Source organism: Salmo trutta, chromosome 18 (genome assembly GCF_901001165.1).
Source record: "Salmo trutta chromosome 18, fSalTru1.1, whole genome shotgun sequence".
NCBI lineage: Eukaryota > Metazoa > Chordata > Actinopteri > Salmoniformes > Salmonidae > Salmo > Salmo trutta.
Genome location: NC_042974.1, coordinates 33,486,602 through 33,500,016, shown reverse-complemented (window position 1 = coordinate 33,500,016; position 13,415 = coordinate 33,486,602). Strand labels below are relative to the sequence as shown.

The window sequence follows — 13,415 nt, the reverse complement described above, 5'->3', positions numbered from 1 at the left end:
GAGTCCAATTTGGAGAATTTTGGTTTCAACCACCGTGTCTTTGTTGAGACGCAGAGTATGTGAATGGATGATCTCGGCATGTGTGGTTCCCACCGTGAAGCATGGTGGAGAAGGTGTGATGGTGTTGGGGTGCTTTGCTGGTGACACTGTCAGTGATTTATTTAGAATTCAAGGCACACTTTACCAGCATGGCTACAACAGCATTCTGCAGCGATACGCCATCCCATCTTGTTTGCGCGTAGTGGGACTATCATTTGTTTTTCAACATGACAATGACCCAACACACCTCCAGGCTGTGTAAGGGCTATTTGACCAAAAAGGAGAGTGATGGAGTGCTGCATCAGATGACCTGGCCTCCACAATCACCCGACCTCAACCCAATTGAGATTGTTTGGGATGAGTTGGACTGCAGAGTGAAGGAAAATCAGCCAAAAAGTGCTCAGCATATGACTCCTTCAAGAATGTTGGAAAATCATTGCAGGTGAAGCTGGATGAGAGAATGCCAAGAGTGTGCAAAGCTGTCATCAAGGCAAAGGGAGGCTACTTTGAAGAATTAAAATATATTTTGATTTGTTTAACACTTTTTTAGTTACTACATGATTCCATGTGTGTTATTTCATAGTTTTGATGTCTTTACTATAATTCTAAAATGTAGAAAATAGTCAAAATAAAGAAAAACCCTTGAATGAGTAGGAGTGTCTAAAGTGTTGACTGGTACCTATATTTACACAAGATTTAAACGTTTTTGTTGTTGACCAATTGTGACCTAATGGGCCACCCATCACTGAAACTATATCCTGTTTCAACCATCCCTGGTCTTCCCTATGTAGGCTATAATAAGGAGAACACAATATGCTCTAGAGTTTACTAGCCTACTTTTGGCACATTAGTAACTGTATACGGCCTGTAACAAACTGCACAGCATGCTATTTCCACTTTGTCATGAGGTAAACCAAGGCCATGTTCGAACATTCCCTCAAACAAAGATCTAGAAAAACGGTTGATTGGAAACAAAGGGTCTTCTTATAATGGTACATTTGACACAGCAGTATTCTCCCTCGCCTGCCTTTTGTTTGTTTTTGTTTTTTTGCTTGGTCATCATTGGCAGAGCGTTTTGTAATGTCAGCCACAAAGGCTAACAAACTCTGGAAGGTCCCACGCGTGAGGCTTGCGTGGGAACAGGCCAGCGTGAGAATTTTGGGGGTCTATTTCGCAGCAGCCCTGGGCCAGGCCTTTAGTCTAGAATGAGACAGCGAGGGTGAGCACCCGAGTTTTCACACACTAAAGGTGCCGCAGGGAAGAACGCACTCCGGGATAACACCAACCGAGGCAGCGGGATAGTGACGACCACCACCATGTACAAGACCAGTTACCGGCGCGAGGTGCGCAAGGAGAAGTATGAGCGTTCTGATGTCTTCGAGGAGCCCTACGGCCCTGATGCATCGGCGGGCACCTCAGCCATCCAGGGCTGGGAGAGCCTGCAGGAGCTCAACAGCCGCTTCGCCCGCTATATTAATCGGGCACGCGTGCTGGAGCAGCGCAATTCCGTGTTCCGCAAGCAGCTAGAGACGCTGCAGCGGATGGAAGAGGCCAGTGGGCTTGAGGAGGCCTTTACTGAACAGATTGGCCTGAACCGGCAGCGCATCTGCGAGCTCTCCGCCGACCGTGCCAAACTTGAGCGCGAGTTGAAGGACGCATGCCGCATGCTGGACGAATTCACCAACAAGTAAGTGATGCGCTTTTGAAAGTGTAAGTGCCTGTGTTTGTGTGTGCGTCAGTAGGGCTATGTGTTTTTTTTAACTGATGTGTGGGTCAGAGAGAAGGAAAGTGTGTATGGGCCACCCTCTGTGCATACACAGTGCAGTGGTGAGCCCTTATTTAGACCAACTGTTTTTGTGCTGGTGAAGGCTTCCAGATAACCTGATCTTATCTCTGTGATAACTTGTCCAACTGTTAAAAGTCTGTCTTCAATAAAGGTGTCTTTTGCCTTGGAAATGAGTCATGGTAAGTGTCATGGATTTCTTAATTCTAACACCAAGACAGGATTTAGATGAATGCTGCACAGGTGGTTGTGTTCTGAAAAAAAGAGAAGCAACAGCCATTTCAAGTGCACTCAAGGAGAGCCAGGTTGATTTAGGACAATAAATAGTTAATCAATACAGACATTGTAAAGTCAGAAAAGCCCTGTAGATGAAAATCCATCCTCTTATGTGCTCAACACACAAACTTGTTAAAATTACAGATCAATAAAAAGTAGGCCACACATAATTGTGGAATTCCTGAATTTATGTTTTGTGATTTATGTTTTGTCCTCCATAGATACAGAAATGAGTGTGAGTATCAAGAACAGCTGCGGGGTACATTGGAACAACTCAACAAGGTATGTGTTTGAGTCCTATGACAATTTCCCCGTTTTTTTGTTTGTTTTTATTATAAAGAAAATTGACTGATTCTTTCTTTAGTTAAAATACACAAATAAGGGTGGTTTCCCAGACACTGATTAAGCTGGACCCAAAAATATTTTTGATGGACATTCTCCATTGAGTTTGCTTTTTAGTCCAGGACTACAGTAAACTTAATCTGTTTCTGGGAAATCTCCCATAATGTGCTAAACTGTCATGCTGCATTATTAGCGGCAAAGTCATAAAAAACAGGTTGTGCACTCAACTTGTGAGTAACGTTTTCTGCATACCCCTGTGCATGAAAGGGGCTTTGCAATGTGGCACAAAATAAGTATGTATTATATAATCGATCTGGTTAATAATTTACAAGCTTTGTCCAGAGTGTCAGAATCATAATTAAATTGTGTAACTGCAACCCTGGTAGAACTATGTGGTCTGAGAGACAAAGCTTATGAGATCAGGACAATACAGTGTGGTGATGGAACTGAATTAAAATTGCTTCTATTGATCTTAGAGGCTTTGGACTTAATGGAGGAATGTACTAGTGAAGAAAAAGGCTTTGTGTGGTGTTCAGTTCAACAATACCAGCATTGTCATATTGTTTGAGGCTTTATGAGGAGTGGAGTCGATATAGACCTATTGACTTCTCTTTCTTCTCTCCTTTTCTTCCATCTTCTTCTCTTCCCTTCTCTTATTTTTTTCTCTTCTCTCCTCGCCACTCCTCCTTTTCCCCTTTCTTCTCCTCTCCTAGGAGGTTGACCATAACCTGCTCAGGAACCTGGAGTTTCAGATCCAGTCCCAGTTCCTTCAGGATGACATCAACTCCACCAAAGACAGACACAGAAAGGTAAGAGGTGTACAAGAGGTGTACAACATACAGTGCATTTGGAAAGTTTTCAGACTGCTTGACTTTTTCCCAAAAAAATGTATGTTACAGCCTTATTCTAAAACGGATTAAAAAAAAAATCCCTAATCAATCTGCACGCAATACCCCATAATGACAAAGCAAAAACAGACCCTTTACCCTTTACTCAGTACCTTGTTGAAGCACCTTTGGCAGCGATTACAGGCTTGAGTCTTCTTGGGTATGACGCTACAAGCTTAGCACACCTGTATTTGGGGAGTTTCTCCCATTCTTCTCTGCAGATCCTCTCAAGCGCAGTCATGTTGGATGGGGAGCGTCGCTGCACAGCTATTTTAAGGTCTCTCCAGTGATGTTCGATCGGGTTCAAGTCTGGGCTCTGGCTGGGCCACTCAAGAACATTCAGAGACTTGTCCCAAAGCCACTCCCGGGTAGTCTTGACTGTCTGCTTAGGATTGTTGTCCTGTTGAAAGGGGAACCTTCACTCCAGATGTGGCGCTTGGCATTCAGGCCAAAGAGTTTATTTATGGTTTCATCAGACCAGAGAATATTGTTTCTCATAGTCTGAGAATCTTTAGGTGCCTTTTGGCAAACTCCAAGCAGGCTGTAATTTGCTTTTTACGGAGGAGTGGCTTCCGTCTGGCCACTCTTCCATAAAGGCCTGATTGGTGGAGTGCTGCAGAGATGGTTGTCCTTCTGGAAGGTTCTCCCATCTCCACAGAAGAACTCAGGAGCTCTGTCAGAGTGACCATCGGTTCTTGGTCATCTCTCTGACCAAGGCCCTTCTCCCCCGATTGCTCAGTTTGGCCGGGTGGCCAGCTCTAGGAAGAGTCTTGGTGGTTCTAAACTTCTTCCATTTAAGAATGATAACGGAGGCCACTGTTTTCTTGGGGACCTTCAATGCTGCAGAAATGTTTTGGTACACTTCCCCAGATAGATATGTGCCTTGACACAATCCTGTCTCGGAGTTCTACGGACAATTCCTTCAGTCTCATGGCTTGGTTTTGGCTATGACATGCACTGTGAACTATAGGACCTTATATAGACAGGTGTGTGCCTTTCCAAATCATGTCCAATCAATTGAATTGACCACAGCTGGACTCCAATCAAGTTGCAGGAACATCTCAAAGATGATTAATGGAAACAGGATGCAATTTAATCCATTTTAGAATAATTCTGTAACGGAATAAAATGTAGAAAAAAGTCAAGGGGTCTGAATACTTTCTGAATGCACTGTACAAATCACCTGTACAAATCACCTCATTCTGCCTTTGTACTGTACATGTATACATTTACATCAGATTTATTGTAAAGGAAACAGATACAGTGTGCATAGGATCCCGTATTACAACTTACAAATGTAGGATCTTAATTTGAACTCTAATCACCCACCCTATTATTTTACCAGTGACAGAATAGACATTGTGTACTGTACTCTAATATTGCAACCTTGTTAAATACACCCACCCTGTATAACATTTCCCTTTATTTTCCTCAGTGTTGTGTGCACTGTGTATGTGGAGTCCAGGGTCTAATCATTTCTTGGGAAATGTCTCCTCCCCCTGTAGAACCTGTCAGAGATCCAGACCTACGTGAATATCCTGCACCAGATCAACCAGACGATACACCTGGTGCCACATATGGCCGTGGGCACCTCTGAGGTATGGTCTCCCCCGTCACATGCGTTTGTCTGTTTCCAGGGGAAGCAGCTGAATCAGACAAGAGGTGTCAGACCAGATAACAATAGGGCCTTGAAATCAGCTACGTGTGCATAACTTTGTGGATAACCGTGTGTCCGTGACTGGAAAATGTGTTGTGATGCGTTCAAATGTGTTCTAATGTGTTGAGGTGTACTGACCTTTCTGTGAAGTGTGACTGCCTTTTATAATACGCTTCTGTGTGTTATGACAGGTAATCCCAGCTCTGTGTGTCATGTTGTCTCTCTGCAGAAAGTATGCTGATGCAGTCAGTTAGTATGTAAGCTGTTTGCTTGTCTGTCTTTGAAGTTGCAAGTAAAGCACTGTATGTTTTGAATTCCTATCTAGTTGTAATATATCTCGCCTGTCTTGTCTCTGTGTGATCTCTATGTGTTATAACTGGCCTGTAGTCCCTCTGTGTGGTCTCTATGTGTTATAACTGGTCTGTCTTGCCTCTGTGTGATCAGTGTGTATTATAACTGGTCTGTCCTCCCTCTGTGTGAAGGAGCAGGAGAAGCAACTGGCCCAGAGGAGAGTTCCAGCCCTGCAGAGTCAGCTGGAGGAGTACAAGAGTGCCCTCTGCCAGCTCCAAGCACAGAAGCAGCATCTGCAGTACGAGGTAGGTCCCCGTCTCCGTCGCCATGACAATTTAGGAAGCATCTCAAGCTCAATTGTTTGAAATTGTCCCACTCCAAATCAACCCCTAAGCCCTACCCCCTATGCATATTAGTGAGGAAGGGAGATGAGGTAGCCACTTTGCTTGATGTAGAAAGTTGAGATGCACCCATGGAGTACAGTACATACTGCAAATTGGTTGTAGTTGCAAAGAAGTGCCAGTAGGTCCCAGTCATCACCTTCAGATTAGTGAGTAAAGGTGATAAAAGCTACAGAGAAGTAGGAAAATACAGGTGTATTTCTTAGAAAACTAATATTTGTAAAAAATAAGACATCATTCATCAAAGTCCATGTTTATTTTCTCGAAAGTTGTGAATCTATTGAATAATATTTTAGATGAACATCCCTTCAAATGATTTTGATTTTGTCCCTACAGATTTTTGCTTCCTCAGCTTTATTCTCAAATTATGCTTTTCGCTTTGTTCATTTTCTGTAGCTTGTACCTCATAGCTGTCTGTGTTCCCTAGAAAAAAGGTTTTCAAATGGTGTTGTATAAGTGAAATACATTTTATTTTAAAATGTTTGAATATAATTGTTGCAAGAAATCTGAATATTTTACCGAATGTTTACCGAAGACTCCATTCCATTTTCAATCCGAGACAGGTTGCCATGAAAGATTCAATATGTGGGTTGAACACCTTTGCAGTACTACAGCTGTCACCACAACATCCTCAGAGAGTACAGTAGTCATGAGTTTCTCTTGACAAAAGTTCTGAATTATTCAGTCTTTGTATAGCCAGACAGCTGGCACATGAGGTAGTTCAGTCACCACAGTAATCCCTCAACTGAAGTTCATTCACATGCAGATGCAAGAATGACAAAGATTGCATAAATACATACCATTTAGCAGACACTTTTACGTATGGGTGGTCCCAGGAATCGAACACACTACCTTGGCAGTACAAGTCCACGCTATTCCAACTGAGCTACAAAGGACAACACAAATAAATCATCTGAGTTAGGCAAGAAATGTAAGGGATTGTTCACCCAACCTACAAAATGACACATTGGTTTCCGATATACAAGGTATGAGATCAATCCATGCTTTGGTTTAGTTTCCCTGGCAGTGGCTGGCAATGTTTCCAAATGCTGATGTTCAGGAAACTAATGATCTTTAAGTGACTTTGGTGAGCTTCACAATCAATTCTAGAGACTGTCGGATGATCTGGACATGATGCATAAAAAATGCTAATAGGTCCCATTACTTGAATGGGATTTGTGCCACAAATGCTAAAACATTAGCATTTGGAAATAGCGCCAGGGAAACTAAACCAATGCATGGAGTGCTGTCATACCTTGAACATAGCTGCTTTACAGGGTAAGAAAACCAATATGTAATTTTGTAATTTGGGTGAACTATCCCTTTAAGTTTGGTTGTCAATAGCTTAAATCTTAATGGAAATATGAAATGCATTCAGTTTTCTTTAAAGAAGCAGTTTACAGTATCTCTCCGTCCATCCATCTGTCTGTCTGTGTCAGACGTCAGTGTTGGAGAGTTCCATCAAGAGCACTCAGGAGAGCTATGACGATGAGATCCAGCTGTACAACGAGCAGATTGAGTCTCTGAGGAAGGACATCGAGGAAGCCGAGAGATCCCTGGAGAAATACACAAATGAGTGCCGCCACCTGGCCATGTACCAGACCTCACTGGAGAATGAGCTGGAGAGGTACAAGAGGATCATCGAGAACGAGGACAACAGGTAATTTTCTAACCACAACACACAGTGACCAGTGTCCTGCTGCTACTGGATATAGGCAGCACTTCAACGTATTGGCTCTTGGAAAACCAGTAATAGAATACACTGTATCAGTCACATGGAAGCAGTTTGGGATATTATATTTGTGTGTTTTTCCACCTCAGATTTGTTCGATAATGGTTGAATAACTCTTCAGTGTTGTTTATTTTTGATGTACTATTTAATTCCCTTTAATATTGCCTAATCTTTCTTTTGTTTACTGTATTAACACTTTTTCTTTTCAGTCTCTCAATGCAAAAATCGAAAAGTATACTGCACAAAAATATAAACGTAGCACATAGTGTGTTGGTCCAATGTTTCATGAGATGAAATAAAAGATCCTAGAAATGTTCCATATGCACAAAAAGTGTATTTATCTCAAATTTTGCACACAAATGTGTTTACATCCCTGTCAATTATAATTTCTCCTTTGCCAAACTAATCCATCCACCTGACAGGTGTGGCATATCAGGAAGCTGATTAAACAGCATGATAATTACACAGGTGGATCTTGTGCTGGGGACAATAAAAGGCCACTCTAAAATGTGCAGTTTTGTCACACAACAGTTTTGAGGGAGCGTGCATTTGGCATGCTTACTACAGGAATGTCCACCAAAGTGGTTGCCAAAGAATGTAATGTTCATTTCTCTACCAATAGCCGCCTCCAACTTATTTTTAGAGAATTTGGCAGTACTTCCAACAGGCCTCACAACCGCAGACCACATGTAACCACGCCAGCCCAGGACCTTCACATCCGGCTTCTTCACCTTGAGACCAGCCACCCAGACAGTTCAAACTGTGGGTTTACACAACCAAAGAATTTCTGCACAAACTGTCAGAAACCTTCTCAGGGAAGCACATCTGTGTTGTAGTCCTCACCAGGGTCTTGACCTGACTGCAGTTTGGCGTCGTAACCGACTTCAGTGGGCAAATGCTCACCTTCGATGGCCACTGGCACTCTGGAGAAGTGTGCTCTTCATGGACGAATCTCGGTTTCAACTGTACCAGGCAGATGACAGACAGCATGTATAGCGTCGTGTGGGTGAGCGGTTTGCTGATGTCAACGTTGTGAATGTTGGCGGTGGGGTTATGGTTTTGGCACTCATAAGCGAACACAATTGCATTTTATCAATGGCAATTTGAATGCACAGAGATACCATGATGAGATCCTGAGGCCCAATGTCGTGCCATTCATCCGCCGTCATCACCTCATGTTTCAGCATGGTAATGCATGGCCCCATGTTGCAAGGATCTGTACACAATTCCTGGAAGCTGAAAATGTCACACTTATTCCATGGCCTGCATACTCACCAGACATGTCACCCATTGAGTATGTTTGGGATGCTCTGGATCGATGTATACGACAGCATGTTCCAGTTCCCACCAATATCTGGCATCTTTGCACATCGATTTGAAGATGAGTTCGACAACATTCCACAGGCCACAATTAACAGCATGATCAACTCTATGCAAAGGAGATGTGTCGCGTTGCATGATCAACACCCCTACCTTTTTTTAAGTTACTTGTGACCAACAGATGCATACACTACATATACAAAAGTATGTGGATTTGGCTATTTCAGCCACACCCATTGCTGACAGGTGTATAAAATCGAGGACACAGCCATCTCCATAGACAAAGATTGGCAGTAGAATGACCATACTGAAGAGCATAAACGTTCAACGTGGGCCCGTCATAGGATGCCACCTTTCCAACAAGTCAGTTTGTCAAATTTCTGCCCTGCTAGAGCTGCCCCAGTCAACTGTAAATGCTGTTAATGTGAAGTGGAAACGTCTAGGTGCAACAGCGGCTCACTCGCGAACTGGTAGGCCACACAAGCTCACATAACGAGACCGCCAAGTGCTGAAGCGGGTAGCGCGTAAAAGTCGTCTGTCCTCGGTTGCAACACTCATTACTGAGTTTGAATCTGACTCTGGAAGCAACGTCAGCAAAATAACTGTTCGTCAGGAGCATCATGAATTGGGTTTGCATGGCTGTGCAGCCGCACACAAGCCTAAGATCCCTATGCGCAATGCCAAGTGTCGGCTGGAGTGGTGTAAAGCTCGCTGCCATTGGACTCTGAAGCAGTGGAAACGTATCCTCTGAAGTGATTAATCATGCTTCACCATCTGGCAGTCCGACTGACGAATCTGGGTTTGGCGGATGCCAGGAGAACGCTACCTACCCCAATGCACAGTGCAAACTGTAAAGTTTGGTGGAGGAGGAATAATGGTCTGGGGCTGTTTGTCATGGTTTGGGGCAGTGCCCTTACTTCTGTTGAAGGGAAATCTTAACGCCACAGCATACAATGACATTCTAGATGATTCTGTGCTTTCAACTTTGTAGCAACAGTTTGGGGATGGCTCTTTCCTGTTTCAGCATGACAATGCCCCGTGCACAAAGCCATACGGCACAAAGTGCACAAAGTCCATACGGAAATGGTTTGTCGAGATTGGTTTGGAAGAACTTGACTGGTCTGCACAGAGCCCTGACTTCCACCCCATCAAACACCTTTGGGATGAATTTTTTTTATTACATTTTTTATTTTACCTTTATTTAACTAGGCAAGTCAGTTAAGAACAAATTCTTATTTACAATGATGGCCTACCCGGCCAAACCCTAACCCGGACGCCGCTGGGCCAATTGTGTGCTGCCCTATGGGACTCCCAATTGAACCAGGGTCTGTAGTGACACCTCCAGCACTGAGATGCAGTGCCATAGACCGCTGCGTCGCTTGCGAGCCCAAATTGGAACGCTGACTGCGACCCAGGTCTGTTTGCCCAACATCAGTGCCTGACCTCACTAATGCTCGTGTGGCTGAATGGAAGCAACTCCCCGCAGCAATGTTCCAACTTCTAGTGGAAAGCCTTCACAGAAGAGTGGAGGTTTGTTATAGGGGGAGCAACTCCATATTAATGCCCATGATTTTGAAATGAGATGTTTGACCAGCAGGTGTCCACATACTTTGGTCATATACAGTAGTGTATCTGTATTCCCAGTTGTGAAATCTATACATTAGGGCCTAATGAATTTATTTCGATTGACCAATTTCCTTATATGATCTGTAACTCTGTAAAATCTTTGAAATTGTTGAGTGTCACATTGTTATTTTTTGTTCAGAGTAATTTGTAAAAAGACAAATACATTTCTCTTAGAATACACATTACTATTAATGTTATTATTATTATTATTATTATTATTATGGGGTGGCAGGTAACCTAGTGGTTAGAGCTTTGGACTAGTAAACGGAAGGTTGCTAGATCGAATCCCTGAGCTGACAAGGTACAAATCTGTTATTCTGCCGCTGAACAAGGCAGTTAACCCACTGTTCCTCGGCCGTCATTGTAAATAAGAATTTGTTCTTATTAACTGACTTGCCTGGTTAAATTAAACATTGGTATAATGTTTATTTCTAACACATAAAAATACACTATCACATGCTGTTGTTGTGGTGGTAACTAACATTTCTTCATCATTCTCTTCCACAGGTTGAATTCAGCGATAATTGGGTCTCCCATTACCTTATTCACCACCAATTACCGCTACACCCACAAACCCACTGTGTCGAGCAGGGGCAGAGGTGAGGACATGCCATGTCTCATTCCACAGCTGCTTCACATGGGTAGTCTCCATACATACAGAGCCGACACATAACACCCCATCGTCATCATAGGCTATAACCACACTAGCTAGAACCCTAAGGTATACAGCCACACAGTGATGTGTATCCTACCCACTCAGATACAAAGACCATAGAACAGAAAGCACAATGGATCCTCCTGAGGTCTATTCATGGCAGATAAGTATGATCATGGTCCCGTGGGGGTACTATCCTCCTTGGATAATGTATTTAGAATGTGAGTGTATTATGTTGTTTTGTTGTCTCCAGACATCACCCAAGCCATCCAGGACATCACCAGTGTCAAGCCTCGCCAGAAGAACCTGGCCAAGAAGGTCCTGAAGAAGAAGGAGATCAGCCCCAAAGATCTGATGGACAGCGGCCAGGAGGAGAGAGTCGGTGGAGCTAAACACATGGAGGACGAGAAGCGAAGGGTGGCAGGGGAGGAAGGCGAGGTGAAGAGGGAGGAGCAGAGGTCCCTGTACACGCCCCAGGATGTGCCAGACGGGGCTCAGATCAGCAAAGCCTTCGACACGCTTTGTAACATCGTCAGAGACCGAATGAGGAAGTACAAGAAGCCAGAGCCAATTGCTGACTTTTACACCAAGGGTCGCTATGTGCTGGTGACAGGCGATGGCAGCTACCCCCACCCCCACTTCTACACCTCCAGCCACTCCGCCGGACACGTCTTCGTCACCATCCGCAACGGCATGGTCTCCCCTTATGACCCCTTCAGGCCTTACACCCCCTCCCCCAATCCCCCTCATCCTCAGCCCATGCCACCCCCGGGTCCCCGTGCCCCCACCCCACTCTCTGACGGAGAGGGGGGAAAAGGAGACGATAAGGGCGGAAAAGGTGGTGGGAAGGGGAAATCTAGGGGCGGAGACACCGAGCCTAGGCCTAAGGACCCTACTCCCCCCCCACAGCCCAACCCTGCCCCAGCTCCAGGCCCTGACCCCAAAGGCCCCAGCAATCCCTCCGGACCCAAGGGGGGTAAAGACGACAGTCACCGCAGGGGCCCTCCTCCCATGCCCTCCCCCCGCGGCGCTAGCAGCATGCCCCCTGACTCCATGAGCTACGAGAAGGTGGAGATGGTGGAGTCAGTGGAAAAGTTCTCCAACGACCGCAAGACCAAGGGCTACGAGGAGACAGCCATGGTGGTGGAGACCATGATCGAGAAGACCAGCAAAAAGAAGAACTGAGTCTGCGATAAGGTCGACCTTGGACAAAATATCTGGACAGACTCCTCACAAGTTTCACCTCACCTTATGCCAGTAAGAACAAACACTGAGCCATTATGTGACTCTGCTAAAGACACATTCTAAAGACACTGTTCCCACCCTATATGAAACCAACCTTAAAAAGACAGTCCTTTCCTGATACTGCTCCTCTATTCGCTCGCACTTTCTGGCTTTGCGTTCAGCAAGTGTTAGCATGTTCCATAATGCTGCTATTGTTGTTTTCTTCCTACGCCGTAACCTTACGCCTTTACTGTCTGAAAACATGAAGTACGAACATCATAACTACAAGCCCCCTTGTCATCTCAACCCCCAAAGTAGAGTAAACATGGCTTTGATGTGTGAAAAAAAAATCTTAACATTTTTATAAATTGATGACATGCTACTGCCCTCATGGATGTTTGCCACCCTTCCAAACCAAACCTGCCCCCAAACCCAAGAGCTCATTTGTTCAATTGGATGCCATCGACTGCCCTCAACACAGACTTTCTGTGTTTAAAATTGCTTTAATAATAAAAAGAATCAAAGCTTCAAAAGCGCAAAGCTCTACTGTCTTTGTGTTTTGACGTTAGCACCGCTCTTATGACACACTCATAGCTTTGTTGCATTACAACTGAATGCCCCTAATTCTTCATATCATCTCATTTCAATCCATTGAAATGTGCCTAAAAGATATTAAATGATTCATATTATATTCTTTGAATAATAACAGCGGATGTTTCAGATTTTTACTTTTTGTATTCAGCACTATTGACTTACTTTATAATGATGGTAGAGGTGATGGATGCCTAGCTTTTAACAGATCGTCCTGTTTGACTTCCATACATTGCGTCAGAGTGGGGAAACTAGACTGAGCTAGTGCAGTGTTTAGTAAACATTGGGTGTCTCTCAGCACGGAGTGATAGGTGCAGTTACTGAAGGAGAGTAATCCATTTTTCATTGAGATGAACTGTAGGAGCAGACAGCGATCTCTGAACTCTGCATAATCCACTTTCCCTTAGAGGGACAGACAAGAGAGAGAGAAAGAGAGAGCCAGAAAACATGTGTGTGTGTGTGTGTGTGTGTGTGTGTGTGTGTGTGTGTGTGTGTGTGTGTGTGTGTGTGTGTGTGTGTGTGTGTGTGAGTGAGAGTGTGTGTGTGTGTGTGTGTGTGTGTGTGTGTGTGTGTGTGTGTGTGTGTGTGTGT

At 44.2% G+C, this 13,415-nt stretch overlaps 1 protein-coding gene across 2 annotated transcripts; it reads left to right on the top strand.

Moving 5' to 3' along the window:
* The first annotated feature begins 962 nt into the window (after nt 1-962).
* Nucleotides 963-12,773, top strand: LOC115153214 (filensin-like). Of its 2 annotated transcripts, none has more exons than XM_029698415.1 (8): nt 963-1,726; nt 2,320-2,380; nt 3,154-3,249; nt 4,833-4,925; nt 5,473-5,580; nt 7,116-7,336; nt 10,862-10,953; nt 11,263-12,773. In XM_029698415.1, the coding sequence occupies exons 1-8, from the start codon at nt 1,356-1,358 to the stop codon at nt 12,192-12,194; spliced, it is 1,974 nt and encodes a 657-aa protein (XP_029554275.1). In that variant the 5' UTR covers nt 963-1,355; the 3' UTR covers nt 12,195-12,773. The 2 variants fall into 2 exon arrangements, with proteins under 2 accessions (XP_029554275.1, XP_029554274.1); XM_029698414.1 differs by having other exon boundaries at nt 5,467-5,580.
* Nucleotides 12,774-13,415: the final 642 nt, after the last annotated feature.

What these genes read in the sequence shown, in the direction of transcription:
- LOC115153214 (XM_029698414.1), top strand. Translation starts at nt 1,356, where the DNA reads ATGTACAAGACCAGTTACCGGCGCGAGGTGCGCAAGGAGAAGTATGAG. An exon ending in ATCGAGAACGAGGACAACAG is followed by an intron (nt 7,337 to 10,861) that starts GTAATTTTCTAA and finishes TCTCTTCCACAG; the next exon opens with GTTGAATTCAGCGATAATTG. An exon ending in TGTGTCGAGCAGGGGCAGAG is followed by an intron (nt 10,954 to 11,262) that starts GTGAGGACATGC and finishes TGTTGTCTCCAG; the next exon opens with ACATCACCCAAGCCATCCAG.